Source organism: Mastigoproctus giganteus, chromosome 6, assembly GCF_048544385.1.
Source record: "Mastigoproctus giganteus isolate SK-2022 chromosome 6, ASM4854438v1, whole genome shotgun sequence".
Lineage (NCBI taxonomy): Eukaryota > Metazoa > Arthropoda > Arachnida > Uropygi > Thelyphonidae > Mastigoproctus > Mastigoproctus giganteus.
The window spans coordinates 124,267,312-124,292,385 of record NC_143580.1 but is presented as its reverse complement, the minus strand read 5'-3'; the positions used below and the strand labels follow the sequence as shown (position 1 = coordinate 124,292,385).

General features: G+C 36.1%; 1 protein-coding gene across 3 annotated transcripts in view; it reads right to left on the bottom strand.

The window, feature by feature from the left end:
* The window catches only part of LOC150084557 (disheveled-associated activator of morphogenesis 2-like), a 575,048-nt gene that overhangs the window by 137,593 nt on the left and 412,381 nt on the right, over positions 1 to 25,074 (bottom strand). For all 3 annotated transcript variants that reach the window (XM_090375315.1, XM_090375314.1, XM_090375316.1), the window contains exons 14-15: positions 23,329 to 23,488; positions 3,165 to 3,292 (exon numbers count right to left, since the gene is read on the bottom strand). In XM_090375315.1, coding sequence (XP_090231441.1) covers positions 3,165 to 3,292; positions 23,329 to 23,488 — 288 coding nt within the window. The remainder of the gene's footprint in view (positions 1 to 3,164; positions 3,293 to 23,328; positions 23,489 to 25,074) is intronic.

Sequence of the window (25,074 nt, the reverse complement as noted above, 5' to 3'; positions counted from 1 at the left end):
TTTATGATGAAATGATCCATGTCCTGTTATAAAAGATAACAGTACTGCTGAATACAAGGTCTTACTTTTAAATTATCAAATGCCATGTGTGAAACTATCTCACAGGTAGGGTGTTCTTTCTGTGAAGTGTCCCACATATGTCGCATTTCAGATCTAGTTCAGCCTGCAGATGGAGTTTCTCATTCTTTAACATAGAAGGCCCATATGTGATTGTCTAGGAAAGAAGTGAACTCATACACCGACTATTAGATGAATTTTACTGTAACTAAAGTTTTTTACAAATAAATATCAAAAAACAAATTGTATAATTTACAATAAACTGGTGACTGTATATTACGGAATGCTAAAACTATAATAAAATCATTTACTATAAAATAGCTAAAATATAAAGATTAAAAGCGCTAAAAAACCTGAAGCTTTCGAGAGTATCAGCTCCATTCCTCAATAGTAATAAGACTTCCTGCAACACCTCCTTATATAACAGGCTCACGGTACCTCCACACGTGGTTCCCTCAGTGCATGGGCAGAACCGGAAGTGGAAATGGCTCTGGTATGTGGCAAACAAAACCGTTCATCTGTACTTAGGCCAATTGCTTCGAAAATAGGATGTATGCGCATACCTCTGTCTCTATTCATGGTATTCTTACTGGATGAGCCAATCCGTAAACCCTCTAGCCACTTACGCTCCCAGTACCCATGCGTGTGGTCCACGATAATCTCGTCCTCTGGAAAGATTTGATGCTGCTTCTCCCAAAAATGTTCGGCCACAGCAGACTTATTATAATCGGCGGTTCTTATAGCATTTAAATGTTCCCCCAGACGATCCCTGAGCCGTCATTTTGTTTCCCCCACATAACACTCCCCACAATCCAGGCATTCTATTCTGTATACAACTCCACTACTGAGATCTTTTGGTATACGGTCTTTCACCTGGGACACAGCTGTGCACAGCCTCCGCCTGGGAAGCTGTACACAGCATGTCTTATAAACCTCATAAAATTCTCGCTAGATGCTCAGTAAGGCCCGGATAGTAGGTGATGTATGTGGTGGCTACCGGAACAAACGGCTCCCCACGTTCAGACACTCCTCTGCTATATCTGTCCAGGATCCTCTGGGGGTATCCGCATTTTCTAAGGTCTGCCTTGACACGATTAATTTCTTTTTCTTTATCCTCAGAGGTGGTGCAGTGTGATACTGCTCTATCAAATAAAGCTTTTACTACACTGTTCTTGTATTGTCCAGCTTGTGCTGAGTTGTAGTGAGTGTATTGGCCTCTACATATGGGTTTCGTAAAAACTGATGTCTTAAGTCTGGAACCCATCCTAGAGACTAATACATCCAAAAATGACAGGGTACCTCCTATTTCCACCTCTGAGGTAAATTGTATAAATTGGGAGAAGCTATTAAGCCAACAAACTGCATCATCCTCCCTCCCCTTCTGGACCAGGGCAAAAGTATCGTCAAGTATATCTCTTCCAATTTCTAATAGGAAAGGAACACCCACTAAAAATCCTACTTTCTAACTCCTCCATGGCCAAATTTGCCACGGTGGCACTAAGATCTTTTGGCACTAAGGTTCGCCCATGACCGTACCATGACCTTTTTGTACATAGTTCCTTGAAATAACATGGTAGTAGTAGCCAGACATAATTCTACCCCTGCACAAATATCTTCTACACTAAGCAGTGATCTATTACCAAGTGAGACATCCTTGGTCAATGCCATTTTTACACAATATATTCCATGTTTAATGGGAATATATGTGAATAAAGATACGACATCAAAAGAGATCATACTCTCATTATCATTTATAGTCAAATTCCCCACAAAATTTACAAACTCCCTACTGTTTTTAATAACATATTCGGACTGCCCCACTATGGGCGCAATTAATTTAGCCAAGTACCCTGATAGAGCATAGGAAGGACTCCCTATAAATGATACTATGGGTCTCAGGGGTACTTCAGCCTTATGAATTTTTGGCAGTCCATAAAAACGGACTGCCAAACTTCAATTTCATCAAAGAAATAATGACTATTTCTTTAGAAATATAGCAAGGCAATAATGACTATTGCCTTGCCATATTTTTCTCTGTTCAAAAGTTTCCATTTCTTCCTCATCCTCAAACACCAAAGACTAAGATTTCTTCTATGTTCCCATACCAAGTTAGGATATCTTTATGTTCCTAAATCGCAGTTTAATTCTCATTGATATTCAACTCATCTATAGTAATCTTGTAAACCACACCCCATAAATTATTGAATCGTATAATTTTATTATATTCTTTCTTGGCATCTTTGAATATGTTTCCTTTCTTCAGTCTTAACTGTGTTGTTAATTGTTATTGTTATTTTTTTTTTTAGGAGCATTAGCAACTAAGGCCATATTGCTCAGGGAATATGCGGTGGTCATTCCCTTGACCTTTCTGCATCCTCCGTATTTGGTGGTGACGGGCTCGAACCCCGGTAGAATCAAGAAGAGTGCGCTACGCACCGCTGCTCCTTCCCACCTGGCTATGGAGGCGCCCTGTGTTGTTAAAAGTCTGGCTAATCTGAAATAACTTCCTTAAATATGCACCTCTTTTCTTTTATTAGTAAGTTGAACAGTCCACAACCACACTGTTCTTAAAAATCTTTTCTGTTTTCTTATAGAAACATGGGAATTAATATTTAGAAATTCATGTATTTATTTATTTCCTGGATTAAAAATAAAATATGGAGAGTGGGCTAAGGTTTTTGACCTCAGTTTCAAGGTTCATGTAAAAAATCAAGTGTGAAATTGCTATCATTAAGAAAGTGCCGAAAATCTGTCTCTAATATAAATTGGAACAGTTATCAGGTCTGTTATATGAATGATGTTAATGAATAAATAAAGTTCAATACAGTCATTATGTTTAAATGTGGGAAATCATGCTTTCCAGGAATAGTAGACAAGGGAATGGAAAATGGCTTTTCAAATACAGGTTTTTGTTTTCCCGAGAAATATGAGAATGACAATTAGATATTCAGCAATCATAGCAAACCACATTGTCTGTGAAAATCTTAAGTTAAAGCTGCATAGAATATTTAAACCAATTATTTATTTCTGTTTGTGTTCATTAACTTCTTAAAATGTTTAAAAGAACAGAATTTTTTCACAAATGATTATAAGAACAAACTACTGACCTCGGGTAACTTGGACCAGTTAAATGACTTGAGAGGAGTTGATGGTTGTGGAATGTTCTTCTTTAGCACCCTTGACGATGAACTGTTACTGGTTCTAGTAGGTAATGAGAGAAGTGGAGGAGGACCACCTGTGGGATATCAACATACTGCTCTTAATGTGTATGCTTTATCTAAATGGACTGTTGGCATTGGTTGTCTAATGTATAATTCTCTTAGAATCATTTTTGCGTAGCACACGGATTTCTCAATGAGCACATATAAACTATTTTATATAAGAATTTTAGTTCTGATTCTAAACAGTTTCACTAATGCTGGTTTATGTATCTAGTTACCAATTTCAGTTTTGATCAATGCTTTGTTATAGTATTCACTAATGGAGTCTGCACATCTGGTGACCAGAAATATTAACCAAGGTTTGTTCAGCCTCATTATTCAGACTACAAAAAGGAATTTATCACTTGGTAGGCTGTGGGTGCTAGCTGCCTTCCTTCTGGACAGTGACTCCAAATTACTAATGGTAAAGCATAAATCTTTGAGGCTTGCAAACCATCCATTTAGCCAGTTATATAACATGGTATGCCATTCTGATAATGTGAAACAATTGAGCATCAGTTATAATAGAAAGCGTTTTTAGCCAAACACACACACACACACACACACACACACACACACACACACACACACACACACACACACACACACACACACACACACACACACACACACACAAAAAGATTCAAAAGAAAGGCAATCAATCAATCACACCCAATCTACAAAGGAGTTTTCAATATTCATCCCATTAACAGGCTCAATATACTACCTATTTTCTGATTTTAAATAGCATTTTACAAATGCAGAATATCTCTTTGCAGCATTTCAGTGTATTGCACTGAATAATTCACAAAAAAATTTGGTAATACACAGAGAAAATATATATTTTTTTAATCAGACATCAATGTTCTGCTGATGCACAAATTTGAATTTAATTAGATAAACATAATCTTAATTTCCATCTTGGTGAGAGTTCCAAGTCAAGCTTGTTTGAGTAGCATAAATATTAAAAGGAACTAAATAAATTAATTGAATTGTAGAAGTGGAGGAGGGGTAGAATTAGAATTCTGGCACAGATGGGCATGACATAGATGGGGCCCAATGTAATTAATTATGTCTGAGTGATTCCTGAAATTGTTAAATTACCTATTACCCAGTTAAGCAATTGGGTAATTTCTAAATTTGTTAGACCTCTAGCTTGAATTATATATTGCATTTAGCTTATAATGCATGATAAGAGTAAAAATGATTTGGAAAATTTTAGAAGTAGCAATAAAATTACAGTCAGAAACACCATGAATTTTAGAAACATCAGAATCTATGCAGACCAATAGAATGTACAAAATGGACATGCACCTGCTTGTGTGACTTTTTTTGACACATCTGCTTGAAATTTAAAAAAATCAAGTTCATGTTTTAGATTTTTTATTTTAAAAATATAGAAAATCATGTGAGACATCTGCTTAGGCATTTAGCTATAATTCTCTGTTTGGTAGGCTACAAGATTTGGACAGTGGTTAAGAGGGGAATACCTTGCATACATTATACATAGGTTTTCCAAGATGATGTATCCTATCAGATTTAATGTTATATGCTATTAGTGTGAGAAATCCATGTAAGCATGGCTTTTGATTTTCCACTTACTGGTTGAGTTTTCAGAAGTACTACAGCAACAAATAGCATTATTTTTGCGTATTGTAAAAGTATTATGAATAGAACTAAATAAACATGAAACTAAAATTTATTTCAGTTATTTATTAATTTAAGTTATTATTAAGTTACTTTATAAATTATTATATTAATACAAGAGGCCTCCGTAGCCGAGTGGTCTGGAGCAGGATTGCAGTAGCACACGGTATTTGAGTAGACGGGTTCAAGCCCCTGACTGCTAAATACAGTTGTTCTGCCAACCTGCACTCAGCCAGCATGACAGATTATGGTCCATTTCCCTCAACATTAATCGCTGAGGAGGCTTCCATTCTGCAGTGGATTGATAATGGCTGCAGTTTACCTTTTACCTCTTTTTATATTAATATATGTACATATATAAGTTATAATATTAAGTTATTATTTACCACACTGCATAATCAAAATCATTTGAAGCTGCATTAAATCCACAGTCACAGTTTTCCCATAGTAAAAAGTAAATGTAATACTGTGTGTGAGTGACAGTTCGATTGCCATGAAAATTGATGTGTACCATTCTTACCCTCTGAATGACATGAACAGATACATTGTTTTGGGATGTGAGAGGAAGTGTGCTATTGGCATTTAGCTTATTCAATCCATATGCACCCTTAAAACAAATTGATCAGATGTCCTTGAAAGTGCCTAGTCTCCAGATGATGCAATATGCAGAACTGAAGCCTTTCTTGCTAAGAGCAATCTTTTGTTCCCCTCACTAATCTCATTTCTCTTCTCTCTCTTTATGAAAATCCAAAAGCTAAAGATAAACTCTGTGGGTGATCTCCTATAATCAAAATTCAGTTTCACCTCCCACTTTCTTAATGCCAGCATTGGCTGATATTGAATTCATGCTTAAAACCCTACAGATAAAAAAAACATTAGGTGACAGTCATCACATTGCATTGATATGGGATTTAATTAAAGGTGTAACTACTGTTAAAGTTAAAGGGAAGGTAAGAATTTATTATGGAAAATGAAACATGGTTATATCATCTTAAATTAAAAATTAAGATATACTTGAATCATGAAATAAACAATAAATACAGGCAGTTCTTGACTTTATGAGTTAACTCATTCCTAGCACGCGCTCGTAAAGTGGGAATTTATTTTCCCTAGACATAAGGTTAAAAAAGGGGTTAGATTTTCAACAATGAAATTAATTAGCTAATTAATTTATGTTTAAACAATGATTGATTTATCGAAAGAAATTGAAAATGTAGCCTGTAAAATCAAGCAAATTATAATAAAAGAGAAATTATTTATGACTTACAAATGTTAAAGAATGTTTATTCTTCATCATCATTGACTAAATGCACACTCGTTGATCACTCATTATTGGCTTGACACTCATTGGTTTGTTACACAAGGAGTCGTCTTCTTCAGAAATGCTTCAAGAGGCATTTATTTCCAAGATAATCTTCTCTTTTCTTTATAAATTTCAATAGCATGCAAAAGCATTTTTTAATGGAATGCACAAATTGCAACTAACACGATTTGCGCGGAGTAACAAGTTTAGGAAGCTTAAAAAAAAAAGGAATGAAGAGAAGATTCTAAAAATTTATTTATGTTTTTTATACGATTGAAGATTTCAGTAAAGGGGGAAACACATTTCAAAGTAATAACGTAAAAACTACACAATTCTACTATCGGTATTTTTACAAATGCAATAACATCGAGTTTACTACCCGTTTATAATTGCTTGCAGTAACAGAGAAGCCCAATAAACTGGAAAGTGCAAATTGTTTTTATTGTTTCATGGTCATGACCTCCAGAAATGTGCTTTAGAAAAATATCACAAAGGTGTTTAAAATTGATTCTTATAAAAGGAACATATGATAACAATGAAAGTGTAGTGCATTTGAATGAGTTGAATTGGTAACTAATACAATTTACAAACCACGCTCACGACCTTAAGGTCACGCTCGTGACTTTAAAAAATGAGAGATAAATAGCTTAGTTAAACAGCAAAAATTTCAACTTCCGAGATCTTGAAACGAATTACCAAAAAACAATGTGTTATTGGGTTCACATTACGGTATTTTAACAATATGATAGTCTCTCTGGAACTGATTAATATTGTAAAGTGGGGTACACTGTATTGTATAGCTATGCACGTATTTTGGAATGTGGTATTTATGAATGTTTGAAAATTCATTTTTTCCAATTAATGTTCATATTTTCGAATTTGTTGATACTTGATACTTGGGAGAAAAAACTCATAAAGCGAGAACTGCCTGTACAGCAAATTAATTAATGTTCTTAATAGGGTTATAGATAAAGCAAGGTGCTAGATTTTTTGATCATAACTACTCCTATAACAAAACAAAATCAATGGCCACTGCTCTTTGTGGACTAATTATTAGTGGAGTCCCACAGGGTTTGATGCTGGGCTCATTACTGTTTTTGGTATTTATTAATGATATTGATGAAAGTATATCAGACTTAATGTCTAAGTTGGCAGATGATACAAAGGATGGCAGGGTGTTTTCTAGATCATTTTTCTGCTGCAACATGATCTAGAAAAATTAGGTAATTAGCTGAAAAATGGCAATTGACGTTCAACATTGATAAATGCAGGATAATGCATATGGGTAGCAGTAATCTCACTGTAACATACCAACTGTGGTACTACACTCAAGGTAGTACCACAAAAATGAAAAGGATCTGGGGTAATTGTGTGGTCAGATATACAGTTCTCTGAACAGTGCAAACAGGCGGCTAGCTGCAGGGATAAATTTGCTAGATTATCTCATTGTAAAAGGCAGTGGTCAGGCTACATCTTGAATACACTGCATACAGGTCTGTGGATCTCATTTTAGGAAGGATGTAGAACTGCTGGAACAGGTATGGAGGAGGGTAATTAGATTGTTAAGGTAAAACAAAGGAGTGTTTTTACCAAGAAAGGCTTCAGTTTCACAAATTGAAGGTCTGCAGACTAGGCACCTGTAAGGTGATCTGATTGAGTTTAAGGCTTTGAATGACTTGAGCAAACACAGCACTGATGGGATTCTTCCTCTTGCTCGGACTATGCACATGAGACAGCCTAAATTCAAATTGAGGAAGAACAGATGTGCAGAAGTTTGCCTTCGGCCAACAAGTGGTTTGACTTCTGGAACAGGCTTCCATCTGTTGTTGTGGAAATGGATAGCGTGAATAAATTCAAGGAAAACTAGACAGACTATTGGCAGGGATGGATAGGTGAAATAGAATTTTTTTCCTTTTCTTTTTGGGCTCATGCCATATAAGCTTGCTTTCTTGCATCATTTGCCACTAGTAATATTACTAATACTAAATAAAATAAATAAATCAATATAATAAATATAAAAACAGATTAAGAATAGAAAAGAGAAGGTCCAAAGCAATACTTACCTTGCTTTGCTCCTTCTCTTTTCTATGCTTTAATCTTATTTTTATTTTATTGATTTAATAATTTTAATGTATTTATTCATTTTTGTTTTGATTATAAACCTATGCATGTTTAGGTTCATAATAGTGGAATAGCACCGTCAGTGTTGTAGTCATAAAATTAGCAGAAGGTATACTCTAAGAATGTTTTGAAAAGCAGAGAATATACTCTGCATATTAATTGAATTCCAGAGGGTATATGATGTATACCTGTGTGTGTGTGTGTGTGTGTGTGTGTGTGTGTGTGTGTGTGTGTGTGTGTGTGTGTGTGTGTGTGTGTGTGTGTGTGTGTGTGGTGCGTGTGGTGCGTGTGCGTGCGCTTGTGTGTGCAGTGTGCATGTTGTGTGGAGAGAGAGACGGCATATATATTAAAAATAATAGAACTATAAGTATTGCCTAAGAATCAAATTCTAATAAATTTATTTTTTAATTTCAGGTAAATATTTTAATAATATTTGTTTTTTCAAGTCTTTTAAAAACCAGAAAGTATATGCTATTCAACTAAAAAAAAATCCAGAGAGTATACGGTGTATACCCTTCACTACAGCCCTGAGCACCATGCCTTACCTATAACCCTATAAACAGTATTAATTAATTTCCTATTTTTATTTTTTGGTTCATGCACTTTTAAATTTAATTTAATATAAAGGGAAGGAATTTCGTTTTCTTAAAGGTGACTAAAATGGCCGTAGACAGTTTTTAAATTATTTTCAGTGGGGACTAAATGTTAATGTTATCAACTCCAAATTCTGTGTGGGAAGCTCAAGGAAGTAATTATAGAAGCTACCATGCTTTTCATACCAGCTAAGGATATTGTTGAAGGTTTAGATCTAAATAGATGACAAATGAATCAATGAGATAATGGCAGTGAAGAAAAATGCATGGAATGATTACAAGTTATCAGGGGAGAGAAACACAGTAAGCATAAACCAGTGTACCCTCAAGTCCCAAAGGTGGTTGGGCAGGAAAGATTGATTATGAGAAGTCTCTAGCAAAGAATGCAAAAAAAAAGTTGCAAACAGTTCCTTGCTTTCATTAACATTTATAAGAAAAGGAATAAACCATATTGGTCCACTCAATGTAAATTGCATAAATACTGGTGATCCTGTTCAGATTGCTGACCGACTAAATATATAAAACATATCAAATTTTAGAGTCAGCCAATTTATAGTGAAATATACTAGTTTTATTGATTCGGTGAAGTTATCTTGGTCAGTACTCAGGAGAGTGACCATTCTTGGACATTACTTGTAACTGGCTTCCTCCCCCCCCCGTCATTATTTAAATTCAGTTTCTAATTTAAGTTTGCACTTTTCCATTTCTTGCAAGCCATTGAAAAAGTTCCAATATTTAATCATATATTATCTAATACTCAGAGGATAGTTCAACAGCTTGAGAAAACAAAAATTGGTTGTTGTTGTTTTATTATTATCATCTCTTTCTTCTCCTTATGGGTTTTTTCCATCCCACTAAGGGCACTGGTAGCAGGTGTATGGGCAGTTTTTATGATAGCTATTATTACTGGTTGAAGAAACTCTCTGACTATCCTATATGCATTCAGTATTGTGACTTTCTGGAGTTCTGTGTAAGTATTACTATTAGCAGTGGCAAATGATGCAAGAAAGCAAGCTTATAATACATCAGTCATAAACAAAATAAAAAAAAAAAAAAAAAAGAAAACAATCCCATCATTTCACCTGTCCATTTCCACCAATAATTTGTCTAGCTCTTCCTTGAATTTATTTAAGCTATCCATTTCCACAACAGATGGAAGTTTGATCGAACAATCAACCACTCACTGGCTAAAAGCAAACTTCTGTACATCTATTCTGCAATCCCCTTCCTTGATTTGAATATATGGCTACTCGTGCAGAGTCTGAGAAAGAAGAAGAATCCCATTAGTACTGAGCTTGATCAATCTAATCAAAGCCTTAAACACCTTAATCTGATCACCTTACAGGTGCCTAGTCTCCAGATGCTGCAATTTGCAAAACTGAAGCCTTTCTTGGTAAAAAACACTCCTTTGTTACTCTTAACAATATCACTGCCCTTGTCTGCACCCATTCTAGCAGCTCTATATCCTTCCTAAAATACAAGATTGGTGAGGGGAATGAAGGGATCCTCTTACCAAAAGAGGCTTAAGTTCTGCAAACTGCAGTGGCTGGAGACTAGGCACCTGCGCGGTGATCTGATTGAGGTGTATAAGGCCTTGAATGGGTTGAGCACTCTGAATTCTGATGGGATCCTTCTAATTGTACAGATTACGAACCTAAGGGGGCATAAATTCTAATTAAGAAAAGACAGATGTAGAATAGATGTGCGGAAATTTGCCTTTAGCCAACAGGTGGTTAATTGTTGGAACAAACTTCCATCTGTCATTGCGGAAGTTGATAGGTTAAATAAATTTAAGGAGGAACTGGACAGGCATTTGGAGGGAATAGTGTGATTTTTTTTTTTTTTTTGGCTGATGCTGCATAAGCTCATATTGCACTCGCATAAGCACTTGCTTTCTTGCATCACATGCCACTACTACTACTACTCAAGATGTGGCCTGACCATTGGCCACGTCTTGAGTACTGCATATACAATTGGCTAATCACAATTCCTATATATCAGTGACAAAACCCCATGAGCTGTCCAGGCAGCTTGTCTGCACTGCTCTCTGATCTCTCTAGCTATCAGTAATCACAACCCTTGAGCAGTAAACTCTTGTTTAAATGCTTTTATGTTTGCCATTAAACAAAGGTTTACTGATAGCTAGTAGAGATCAACCTCCCTGTGACAGGGGCGGTGACGTGTCCTAAGAACATGACTTGTAAAGTGGGGGGCATGGCAAAGGACCAATTAAGGATAAAATTATAGATTAATGATTTTAAGCACGGATGAGCTGTTGCTCAGGTAGCGCATTATACAAGTAGCATAGGTGTTAGTGATGATGATGATGTCTGCACTGCTCAGCTCAGAGAATTTCACATCTGACTACAGTTACCCCCAGGTCTTTTTCAGTTTCCACTACCCTGAGTGTAGTACCACAAAATTGGTACATTACTCTAGGGTACCCATAAGCAGTATTTTGTATTTGTCAAGGTTAAAACTTCAACTGCCATTTCTGGCCCATCTGTCTAATTTTCACAGAATCCTGTTACAGTAGCATAGTGTTGTTACTGTTATTAGCCACTCTGCCAACCTTTGTATCATCCACAAACTTGGACATTAAGTCTGAATATAATTAATATAATTAGATAGATTCCATCCATCCCAGGTGCCTCTCTTATGTTTAACTTCAACAATTTCTCTCCCACTTTCTTCTAAGTCATCACAAAATCATTTAGCTTCCTGTCAGAGTTTGATAAACTTCTGACATCCACTTCCCTAAAGAATTCCTCATCTGTGAATGTAGATGCAAAATAATTATTCAGTTTGTCAGCAATCAGAACAGAATCTTCTACAGTTGAATCATCATTATGAAGTGGATAAATGTGATTCATTCATTTACCTTCCCTGTGTTCATTTACCTTCCCTTTAGTGTTTCCACAAGTAAAGAATTTTTTGCTGTTTTTCTTTGCATTCCTTGACAAAAATTTCTCATAATGTGCGTTGGCTTTCTTAACCTCCATTGTGACTTAATAGCAGGCTAGTTTATATCTACCATAGGTTTCTGGCAGAGAAGAAAAGTCCCATGCATTTTTCTTCTCTGGCAAATGTCTCATTAATTCATGTGACACCCGTTTAGACTTTTAAAGGTATTTCTGAGGTAGTATGAAACGTCTGGTAGCTTCTATAATTATTTTCCTAATTGCTCCCCATTTAGAGTTTCTTCTTGGCAATATATCATTAGTTGGTCCCACTCAGTGGTAGATTTGGAAAATATGCCACACCTCATTTGTGACAGTGGAGTCACAACATAATGTACAAAACAAAACAAATATGACACTCAAAACATAATGTGACTGGCAGACACAGGAATACAGCTAAAGTCTAAATTACTTTGAAGTAAACATTATGCACGACCAAATTGCATGATGCCTTGAACTAGAATGGCGATCACTCAGCATCAGTTTTGCCAGCTGAAAATAGCTGAGACACAATGCAAAAATAGATAAAATTGTATATTAACAACGAAAAAAAAAAAAATTAATTTTTTTTGTAGCTGAAGGGAATTTAAACAATTGGTGTATATTAGCATTAGTAGAGGCATATGATGCAAGAAAGCAAGCTTATGCAGCATCAGCCAAAAAAAAAAAAAAAACAGCCGCTCCCATTTCACCCCTCCTTTCATTCCAAATATCTGTCCAGCTCAGCCTTAAATTTATTTAGGCTATCAACTTCCACAACAAAAGATGGAAGTCTGTTCCACCAAGCGACTACCCGCTGGCTAAAGGCAAACTTCCGCACATCTATCCTACATCTGTCTTTCCTCAATTTGAATTTATGTCCTCTCAGGTGATTATTCTGAGCAAGAGGAAGAAACCCATCAGCACTGAGCATGCTCAAACCATTCAAGCCTTTATACACCTCAATCAAATCATCTTGCAGGTGCCTAGTCTCCAGATACTGTAATTTACAAAATTTAACCCTTTCTTCATAAGAGCAACCCTTTGTTCCATTCACTAATCTTGTTGCCCTTCTCTGTACTCGTTCCAACAGCTCTACATCCTTCTTGAAATGAGGCCTCCAGACCTGTATACAGTACTCAAGATTTGGCCTGACTATTGCCTTATACAAGGGGATAATCACCTCCTTCACGATGCTAGAAAAATTCCTGTATATTATTGACAAGGCACCATGAGCTACTCTTACAGACCTTCTGCACTGCTCAGAAAACTTCATATCTTCCTGCACAATTACCTCCAGGTCCTTTTCACTCTCTTGGTTTGGTTTTTTTTTTTTTTTTTGGCTGATGCTGCATAAGCTTGCTTTCTTGCATCATATGCCTCTACTAATGCTAATACTAACATTAGTCCACGAAGAGCAGTGTCCATTGATTATGACTGTGCCTTTGAACACTCAGCCATCCCTTTATCCATAGCAGCAATTTGCCCTTAATGCAATACTGCTCCAATTTGTAGTCTTCCATGTGCAACAGTAACAAAAGCCTTTCTAAGATCCAAATATAGGATGTCAAAGTTATTCCCTGCATCCAGTTCCTTTGTAACCACATCATAGTATCCAATCAAACTGGTCAAGCAAGACTTTTCCTTAACAAAACCATGCTGTGTCCAAGCTATAACTGAAGTCTTGTCTAGAAGATCCTGCAGTGCTTCTTTAACCAGTGTCTCCATTAATTTTCTTGGAACAGAAGTTAAACTAACAAGTCTATAATAACATGTGTTGCCCTTTGATCCTCCTATGTGAATTGAGGTCACATTTGCACATCTCCAGTCCATGGGTACCTCCCCTGAGTCCAAAGAAGCTCTCATAATTATGGCTAAGGATTTGCTTACTTCCTTTGCTGCCTCCTTTAATATAACTGGATAGATCCCATCAACCCCGGGTGCCTTTTTTATGTTTATCTTCAACAATTTCTCCTACACTTTCCTCTCAGTTATTACAATATCATCTAGCTCACTGCCAGAGTTTAACTCACCTCTGGCATTGCCCTCCCTGAATAACTCTTCACTGGTCAATGTAGATGCAAAATACTCATTTAGTTTGTTAGCCACCTGAGCAGTGTCATCAACAGTTGAACCATCAATATCCAGTGGACCACTCTGATTCATCTCTTTCCTCCTAGAGTTTACATAGGTAAAGAACTCTTTGTTCTTTTTCTTTGCATCCTTTGCCAAGGATTTCTCATAATCTGCATTTGCCTGCCTAATCTCCTTTGTGACTTGGTTACAAACCAGCTTATATCTATCATAGGCTTCCATTTCACCCATTAATTTATATGTATCACATGCATTTTTCTTCTCTACCGTAAGTCTCAAGTTCATCTGACATCCATTTAGGCCTAAACCTAGAACAATATTTCTTAGTTGGTATGTAAAGTCTAGTAGCTTCCAAGATAAATTGTTTGAATGCTTCCCATTTTGAATTTGCTGTTGGTAACGTCATCAGTTGGTCCCACCGTATAGAATTTAAATACTGTCTCAGACCACCGTAGTCACCTTTACGAAAGCAAAAACCCTTCCCTTTTCCCCTGATAGTAGTTACCTCTTTGAGTAAATCCCACTTCAGCACACTGTGATCACTGCCACCTAGTGGTTCCTTTATCTGCAGATTCTTAATGCATGAAGGATCACTAGTGATAATCAGATCAAGAGTATTACTCCCTCTAGTTGCCTCCTGAACATGCTGATGTAGAAAACAATCATCCAATAAATCCACAAAAGCCTTGCTAGTGTATGAGTCACCAACCCACAAATTCCAGTCAATATCTGGGAAATTAAAATCCTTCATTATAAGACTCTCTGATTTACTGGCCCACTCTATTTCCCTGTACAGTTTTTTATTATACTCATCAGCATCATTAGGCCTATAACACACTCCTGCTCTCAATTTTGATCTCCCAATGCTTATGTCACAGCAAACTGACTTGACACTGCACTGTCCAGCGATGTCGACTGGCTGTACTTCCTTGGATTTTATGTGTTTCTTAACTGATAGCATAACCCCTCCTCCCTTCCTATCCTGTCTATCCTTTCTGTACACATTGTACTCCCCAAATTCCAGTTCTGCATTCCTTATATCTGTGTGAAACCACATCTCTGATATCCCAACAATATCTGCCTTTGATGTTTTGAGCAATACCTCAAATTCATCAAATTTATTTACCAAACTCCTAGCATTGGTGTACATGCAAGTGTACATGCACCTGTCCTTTTTCTTAGCTACCCTAACACAACCCATGTGTTTACTTGTACCGCAATGAATCCCAGCAGTCTCTGAAATACCCTGCATCTTGTTTTCCAGGCTGCTGCTCATTCCAATAGAAGCAGTGCAAGAATCACTTTCACCTCTGCAAGTGGCTACTGTTAATCTATTAGTCCTTGTATCCCTCCAAGCTAGCAGTTTTCCGACCCACCTAACACTGCCTCGATAGCATCAGCTAATATTCTTGCACCCTTTCTATTTAAGTGTATCCCATCCCTGTAGAAGCAGTCTCTCCTGTTAACAATATTCTTCCAAAAATGATAGGGGGGGACGTGCCCCGGTGTTCCTACCTAAATCTTCCACTGGTCCACTGCACAGAATTTAAAAATTGTGTGAGAATTCTGTAGTCTCTTTTACGAAAGCAAAAATCCTTCCCTTTAACCTTAATGGTAGTTACTTCTTTAAGTAAATCCCACATCAATATACTGTGAACACTGCCACATAGTGGTTCTTTTATCAGCAGATTCTGAATGAAGGATCACCATTGATAATTAGATCAAGAGTATTGCTCTCTCTTGTTGCCACTCTATATGCTGTAGTAGAAAACAGTCATCCAATAAATCCAGTATAGCTTTGCTAGTGTGTGAGTGACATGTTCCTATCAATATCTGGAAACATATTGACAGGAACTTGGGGGAATACACAGAATAATAGATTAACAGTAGCCGCTGGCAGAGGTGAAAGTGATTCTTGCACTGCTTCAATTGAAATGAGCAGCAGCTTGGAAGACAAGATGCGGGAGATTCCAGAGACTGCTGGTAGTCATTGTAGAACAAGTAAATACATGGGTTGTGTTAGGGTAGCTAAGAATAGGAACAGGTGCATGTATACTTGCATGTACACCAATGCTAGGAATTTGGTGAATTTCGGGTATTGCTCAAAACATCAAAGGCAGATATTGTTGGGATATCAGAGACGTGGTATCACACAGATATAAGGAATGCAGAGCTGGAATTTGGGGAGTACAATTTGTACGGGAAGAATAGGAAGGGAAGAGGGGTTATGCTATTGGTTAAGAAACACATAAAATCCAAGGAAGTACAGCCAGTCGACATGGCTGGACAGTGCAGTGTCGAGTCAGGTTGGCGTGACATAAGCACTAGGAAAGCAAAATTGAGAGCAGGAGTGTGTTATAGGCCTAATGACTCTGATGAGTATAATAAGAAACTGTACAGGGAAATAGAGTGGGCTAGTAAATCAGAGAGTCTTATAATGCCGGATTTTAATATTCCAGATATTGACTGGAATTTGTGGGTTGGTCACTCACACACTAGCAAGGCTTTTGTGGATTTATTGTATGATTGTTTTCTACATCAGCATGTTCGGGAGGCAAGTAGAGGGAGTAATAATCTTGATCTGATTATCACTAGTGATCCTTCATGCATTTAGAATCTGCAGATACTATCAAAAAAACTACTATCAAGGGTAAAGGGAAGGTTTTTGCTTTCGTAAAGGCGACTACGGAGGTCTAAGCAGTATTTAAATTCTATACGGTAGGACCAACTGATGATGTTACCAACAGCAAATTCAAAATGGGAAGCATTCAAAGAATTAATCTTGGAAGCTACTAGGCTTTATATATCAACTAACAAATATTGTTCAAGGTTTAGGCCTAAAGGGATGTCAGATGAATTAATGAGTCACGTGGCATAGAAGAAAAATGCATGGGATACATATAAATTAATGGGTGACATGAAAGCCTATGAGGCACCTCCATATCCAGGTGGGCAGGAGCAGCAGTGCGTAGCACATGCTAATCGATTAATTACCCAGATTTGAGCCTGTGATCACCAAATACGGAGGATGCAGAAAGGTCAGGGAATGACCACCACATATCCCCGGAGCAATCTGGCCTGAGTTTTTAATGCTCCTAAAAAAAAAACAAATAACAATAACAAACAAGCCTATGATAGATATAAGCTGGTCTGTAACCAAGTCACAAAGGAGGTTAGGCAAGCAAAGGCAGATTATGAAAAATCTTTGGCAAACGATGCAAAGAAAAACAGCAAAGAGTTCTTTATTTATGTAAACTCTAGAAGGAAGGGGATGAATCAGATTGGTCCACTTGATATCGATGGTTCAACTGTTGATGATCCTGCTCAGGTAGCTAACAAACGTAATGAATATTTTACATCTACATTCAGACATGAGGGAGGGGAATGCCAGAGGTGTATTAAACTCTGGCAGTACACTAGATAACCTTGTAATAACTGAGAGTAACGTGGAGGAGAAATAGTTGAATATAAACATAAGAAAAGTACCTGGGGTGGATGGAATCTATCTAGTTATATTAAAGTAGGCATCAAAGTAAGTAAGCAAACCCTTAGACATAATTATGATAGCTTCCTTGGACTCATGGTAGGTACCCATGGCCGACTAGGCTAGCCAGGTGGGTAAAGTGTCTGCGTGGCAACCTAAAGGTCGTGGTTTCGAATCCTGATTTGGGCTTGGATCAGAGTAAAATGTAAAAAAAAACTTTGAGAGGTGCATTATGGACACAGAAGCCAATGCGCCAACAACTATTAAAAAAAAAGGTACCCGTGGACTGAAGATGTGCAAATGTGACCCAATCCATAAAAGAAGGATCAAAGGGAGACACAAGTAATTACAGACCTGATAGTTTAACTTCTGTTCCAGGGAAAATAATGGAGGCACTGGTTAAAGAAGCATTGTCAGATTATCTAGACAAGACTTCAGTTATAGCTCGAACACAGCATAGGTTTGTCAAGTGGAAGTCTTTTCTGACCAATTTTATGGGATACTATGATATGGTCACAAAGCAACCAAATGCAAAAAATAATTTTGATATCCTATACTTGGATTTCAGGATAGCTTTTGATACTTTTGCACATAAAAGACTACTCTACAAATTGGAGCAGTATGGCATTAAGGGCAAATTGGTGCTATGGATAAAGGGATGGTTGAGTGAGCGAAGACAGAGTCATAATCAATGGACACTGCTCTTTGTGGACTAATGTTATTAGTGGAGTCCCCCAGGGTTCAGTGTTGGGTCCATTGTTGTGTTCTGTATTCATTAGTGATGTTGATGATGGTATATTAGGCTTAATGTCCAAGTTTGCAGATGATACGAAGGTTGGCAGGGTTGTTAATGACACTAATGACAGTACACTGCTGCAACAGGATCTAGAAAAGTTAAGCAGATGAGCAGAGAGGCGGCAAATGAAGTTTATGATTTACAAATATAAAGTACTGCATATGGGCAGCAGTAACCCTAGAGTAACATATCAACTACACTGACAGTGGTAGAGAGGGAAAAGGATCTGGGGGTAATTTCCATTTCAATTTAGTATAATCTAGAACAGTCTTTCCCAAACTTTTTTTTTTTTTTGCTCGTGACCCCTTTTGGCCTCGAAAAATAACCACAGATCCTCACATCCTTGCTCATGTAAATATGAGGTGCCCATATATATAAATTTGTTAATGCCTTAAGCTTATGCTAAAAAAACTAATATCTTTTTCCTTATATTCAGGGTGATTAGTATCACAATGTCTACGAAGTTTGGCAGACATCATAGAACTGTTTGATAACACTTTGTTGCACAAGATGCATGGGGCATCAAGGTCAAGATCACCAGTATACGTAAAACCCAGAGACAAAGTAGGAACCATTTTCTTTCTACTTTCTGCAGTTCTAGAACAGCCAATACTGGATGGCAATGTAAAACATTGAGATTCACTGACAACATCAGTTATACCTGTACTTACTGTAGTAATACTTAACTGTTTCTTAAACTACCTCTTTTTAGCCACTGATCCATGATAAAAAGATTAACATTAATGTTACTGCATGTTATTTCATTGACACTACTGTAGTTAATAAAAATAACTATTTCACTTCCATTGTAATTATGTTAACACTATATGAACTATGACTAAACTGAACTTGTGATCCATGGTGGTAGAAGTCAGCTAGAGATTAATAAAATCTACAGCAGGTGCAGCAATGCAAGTTTGTTGCGCCTACATTTTTTTCTGCATCCACATGCAACATAATTTGCAATCAGATGGCTACAAATATATATCAGTCGCAAGTGTAACAATGCATTGCAAATTTGACCTTAATTAAACTGATTGTTGCTCATTTCATGGGTACAGGGGATGGGAACTTCTTAAGTAGATATTCTAAGAGTGATGCGAAATAAACATATTGCCAATTAAAGAAGTTTTGTGATTTTGTGATGATTTTTAACAAAACATTATTCTTCAGTTTCATCCTCTACATTTTCCTATTGGTATGTAGTTTGTAACTTTGTAGTGTGCTCACATGATGAACATATTCATTTTGATGCTCTGCTTCATGCATTGGCATTTTTTTTTTCCTGGGTGGTCACTAGAGCAGTTGCGCAGGAAGCACTTTCAGTTAGCTGGGTTTCAGTTAGCTATACAGAGGACAGTGCCACTTGCTCCACTGTCTTCCTCAGGAGGCTGTCTGTGACTTTTGAAACTGACCCACTATGTAGTAGTAGTAGTAGTAGTGGTGGCATGTGACGCAAGAAAGCAAATGTATGAGCTTATGCAGCATCAGCCAAAAAAAAAAAAAATCACACCATGTCTGTCCAGTTCCTCCTTAAATTTATTCAACCTATCAACTTCCACAACGACAGATGGAAGTTTGTTCCAGCAATTAACCACCCGCTGGCTAAAGGCAAATTTCCGCACATCTATTCTACATCTGTCTTTTCTTAATTTGAATTTATGCCCCCTTAGGTTCGTAATCTGAACAAGTGGAAGGATCCCATCAGAATTCAGCGTGCTTAAGGCCTGAATGCAAGTAACTTTATCCTGCACCACAGTGCATTGTGTTCAGTATTTCTATTTGTCATCTTCATCCAGCCATGGAAGTGAACCAGTTTAGCTTTGGCTTTTGCATACAGTGGTGAGTGGTGGTTATTGGGAGCAACACCAGATGGCACCACTCTCTGCCTCAGCCATAGCTTCAACCTTGGTGGAAGTAGATTCAATGTAGTGACTTTTGTGATTTTTTTTCCGCTTACAATTTTTTTTTTTTTTTTTTTTTTGCAGCAGGATTTAAACTCAGGCCCATTACATTGGTTGTCTGGCATTGTAACCACTGGGCTAATAGTGCCTCTTTTACTTTTGATAGGGTTTTTTTCTCATTCCATGACAAGTACTCATACTAAGTGCATGGAGTAGTTGTTATCTCCAGTTGAGTCTATGAGTGTACTCCATCTGGGTGATCACCCTGCAACATGTGGTGACATCAAATTGTTTCTGAGGCCAGATGGCATCAGCAACACTCCAAAGTCCTTGGCAATGTATTTGCTGTAGTTCTTGGTGTTTGATTGCCTAATCGTGGATAGCAAGCATGACTCCTTCAGTCTCAGGGAAGCACGTCCCGCTCATGAGCCATGCATTGGAAACCATTTTATCTGTGGTTTATTATATTATCTTATTATTATTATTTTTTTAAAAATAATAATAAGATAAATAATAATCTTATTATTATTTATTTTTTTAAAAAATTCAAGTGGAAGTAGTGTTTGCTGCTTTTCAAAAAAAATTTTTGTTGTCGTTTTTATTTAAAATTTTTTTTGTGATTATATTAGGGATAGTACTGGTTGTGTCATATAAAATATGCTATAGTTTGAAAAAAAAAACAGACTAAATGATTTACTACAATAAATGATAAAGCTAATAACAATTCCATGTAAAGTGTGGCACTGAATTATCATTGCATGTTTGGCTTACAGCCCATAAATCACAATTGGGTATTGCCAAAATTTTTATAAAATTGTCAGATGGATTAAATTTGGATATAGCCTTAGCTATATCTAAAGTTAAAACTGGCAACAAGAATACACTTATACAACGACACATTTAATGAATAGAATTCAGTGACAGTTATAACATTAACTCCCACTGAATTCTACAGTATTTAGTATTTCAACTTCCAAACACTCAGGATTAGACTCCACTATGTACATGTCTCCTCCATGTTATAATATAATACTACAAATACTTTATTATGGTAACCGATGATGAAGTCAGAAACTTTGAAAGGTGAACTTATTGCCATTAATATTTTAATTATGCACCTATCTCTCTTTTCTTGCATGTTTTTTTTTTATGTTTTTAGTTAATGATTCAGTTATAAATGCATTCAGTTATTATCATTTTTTATCCTTTTTTATTTTAGTTCTTTCTCATATGCAAACATAGTGTAGAGGCATAAGATGAGTTATTATTATAGCTTTGCTGCTAATTCAATTTTAACCACATAATTACTAAAAGCCTTTGGCTACAATTTCATAGTGTGCAGAAATGTGCAAATGTGCAAAAATTTGCCTTTAGCCAGTGGTTAGTCGATTGCTGGTACAAACTTTCATTGGTCATTGTGGAAGTTGATAGCTTAAATAAATTCAAGGAGGAACTGGACAAACTTTTGGAGTGAATGGATGGGTGAAGAAGGAAGGTTTTTTTTTTTTTTTTTTTGGTTTTTTTTGGCTGATGCTGTATAAGCTTGCTTTCTTGCATCATATGCATCTACTAATGCTAATAGTAGAAGGTAGACAGAAAAGCAGCCACTAATCACTATGTTTTTGAGGTAATCTTGTGAATGGCATCTAGTGTTAGTTGCGACTTACAGTATTACCTCAAAAATAAAAAAAGAAGGGAAAAAAAAAGAGACACATTGTTATTACACAGTAATTAAATGGAAATTAATTAGTATTTTACCAAGTGAATGTACTGCTTAGAACAATAAGTTCACATGGTAAAATATACCTGTATGCAAATGTACTTATACATACCTGTAAGCAAACAAAAAGGATAAAATAAAGATCATAATTAACAACTGAAATTAATGGAGAATAAAATATAAAATTAGAGATGGCCCACAGATTTCTACTGTGATGGCACAACTGCTGCTGTTTCAATTAGGAAGATTTTGGAAGGCCAGTGCCTCATAAAAGCAAAATAACAAAATAAAACTATAAGAAAGATAAGGGGAACCACAGGTAGGATTCAAGTGGAAGTAGTGTAATTACAGCAAGATACTGTGGGATACTCCCTGAGATGAGGGGAGGTTCTCTCTAATTTTCTATTTTTTTTTCTTCTCTATTAATTTTGGTTGTTAATTTAATTATGAGCTTTATTTTATCCTTTTCGTTTGCGTACATGTAACAGTAATTCCTGGGAAATATAATACTTACTGTAGTTTCTGAAATATCTTCACGTGGCAAAACAGTGATTAATTTCTATTTAATTATTGTGTAACACACAACAGACGCGTGTGCCTGTCAGACACTCAGTACTTTGTGTAGTTAGTCATTTCTTTAGTTTGATTCTTTGCTATGCTCAGTGTAACTTGGATCCTCCATCGAGTGTCCTTCCTCATCGAGAATAATAAATTCTTTGCAATTAGTTGGTGGTGGGAATAGGAAGATCTTCCTGCATGATACAGGAATAGCTTCACTGCAGGAGTAATGTTTGGATATTCTATTTTACTTCTGCTTCTCAAAAATCCTGGAATATTTGTAAGACAAAAAGAGTAGTTTTCATTAGGCTTTCTGAAAACAATAAATTGCATTCTCTTCTTTCTTTTAATTACTCAATGAGGTTTACTTAATACAATATGCAACATACAGCAGTGTCCATCTACTCTCTTGCTCTCTCAAATAATAACCAGAGTATAGAAAAAAATATATATTTAGCCAGTTTTTGTTATCGGCTGATATTGTGATTTTAATGTAAATTGTCACATAACAAAAAATTGTTATCATTTCCCCAAACTGATTGACAAATAAGTACTTCATACAAAGAAAATCAAAAATAATAAAACAGCTAACCTTAAAATGTCAACAGATGATAAATGACAACTAATAGGCACAACCCTATTATAACAGGATCTCATAATAGATGACTAATAGGATTTGCTTTTAAGTGAATACCCATATATCATATCCAGTCTGTATATACTGATAATTAAAAACTTTTTTAGTTTTCTTTTTTTTTTTTTCTTGTTGTGTAGGTGAGTAGCTTTCTGAAATATAATGTGTATATTATATGTATGCACACACACACACACACACACACACATGCACATATAAGATAACATTTTTCATTTAGACTTTCCTAAGAAGTACATATTTTTGTTGTTATCTCTTACCCGGAGGTGGAGGTGGTGGCACAGCTGGAAGAGGGGGAGGTGGAGGTGGTGGCACTATATTTGATGGCGAATGATGTAGGCCAACCTTTACATCATCGCAAAGACTATTTCCCTTCCCAAATGCCTCTGCCTGATTTCGCTGTTGCCGCTCTTGGTGGAGCTGAAATTGTAAATCACATATCAAATAAGCTGTTTATAATATTTTTACTCCAGTACTTTCTGTGAACATAGTTTCACTATTTGAACTTTCCTTGACAGAAATCTACAGTTTAATAAAATATAAATAGACCATAGTTAATAAGTAAAGAATGGTTAAATTCCATTGGTATGCAATTTAAATCTATGTAAATATGAGTATTCATGTGCACCTTTGTGTGTGTGTGCCGTGTGCACTGTATTTTCCATATGATGCACATTTTACCTGGAAAACATTACCTAAAATTCCCCTGTATTTTATGGTCAAAAGGTATTGCATGTAGTGTGTGGGGTTTTCTTTCTTTTTTTTTTTTTAAGATTACACTGTAATGGTGTTGCCTAGTATATATGAGTGATGCCACCATACATGCATCTCATAAGAACTTGTCCTTTGTTGTCAAGAAAAAGATCAACAACAAAACTACTTATTTCTAGAAACTTTCTTTCAAGGAAAAAAGGAATCAGCAATGCCCATAATATATTGGTACCAAAGATGATGAATGTACATACATGTATATAATATACATATATGTATATAATATATAATTTATATACATGTGTTTTTTATCAACTTTTTAAAATCTCTTTCTCTCTCCACTTGAAAAATTTAAACTAAGAGAAGCACAAAATGAAATCAAAAAGACTATCCAAATCATTCTTTGCTCACTTGAATATTCCATTACACCGTTGGTGGTCATTATGTAAAAAGAAAAAAAAAGTCGAAACATTATTTAAAAATAATGCTCTTACAACCAGTTTTTGCTGTACTGTTCTGTTATTTAGTTGAGTAGATCTTTTCCTGTGTTCTTCCTTTCATTTTAATGTTCATTTTGAGCTCTTTAACCCTTAGGTGGGCACCTGAATGTCTTTTCATACTTAGTGGTCACATGGAAATATATATTCATCCCTATTATTAGATCTTCAAAAGGTAACGTATGGATATCTCTCATTAGATCTCTCCCACTGCTATCATTATGATAGTATTCTTTTGAAAAAAAAAATTCATAAAATAAATTGGGTTTTCATAGTATATAAAAAAAGTGGCAATATTGAGGTTTAACGTTAATAAATACAGGATAAATGCAGACAGTAATCCCAGTGTAATGCCAAATAGGTGATACTACATTCAGTGTGGTGGAGAACAAAAGAGATCTAGAGATGATTGTACAGTCTAACATGAAATTTTCTGAGCAGTGCAGACAGGTGCTAGGGCAGCTCGTGCCGTTTTATCAATTATATACAGGAATTTTGACATTAAGAAGTAGGAAGGAAGTGATTATCCCATTGTATGCGGCAATGGTTAGGTCACATCTTGAGTACTGCATACAGTTTTAGAAGCCCATTTTTAAGGATGCGGATCACTTGGAATGGGTGCAAAAATGAGTAATCCGATTACTCAAGGGCATAAAAGGGCATGGTTACCACAAAAGGGCTTCAATTCTGCAAATTGCAACACGTAAACTAAGCACTAGTGATGAGACTGGATTGAAGTGTTTAAAGCTTTAAAGAGATAAAAATTAGTAAACTAAATTAAATTAAATAGATTGAACT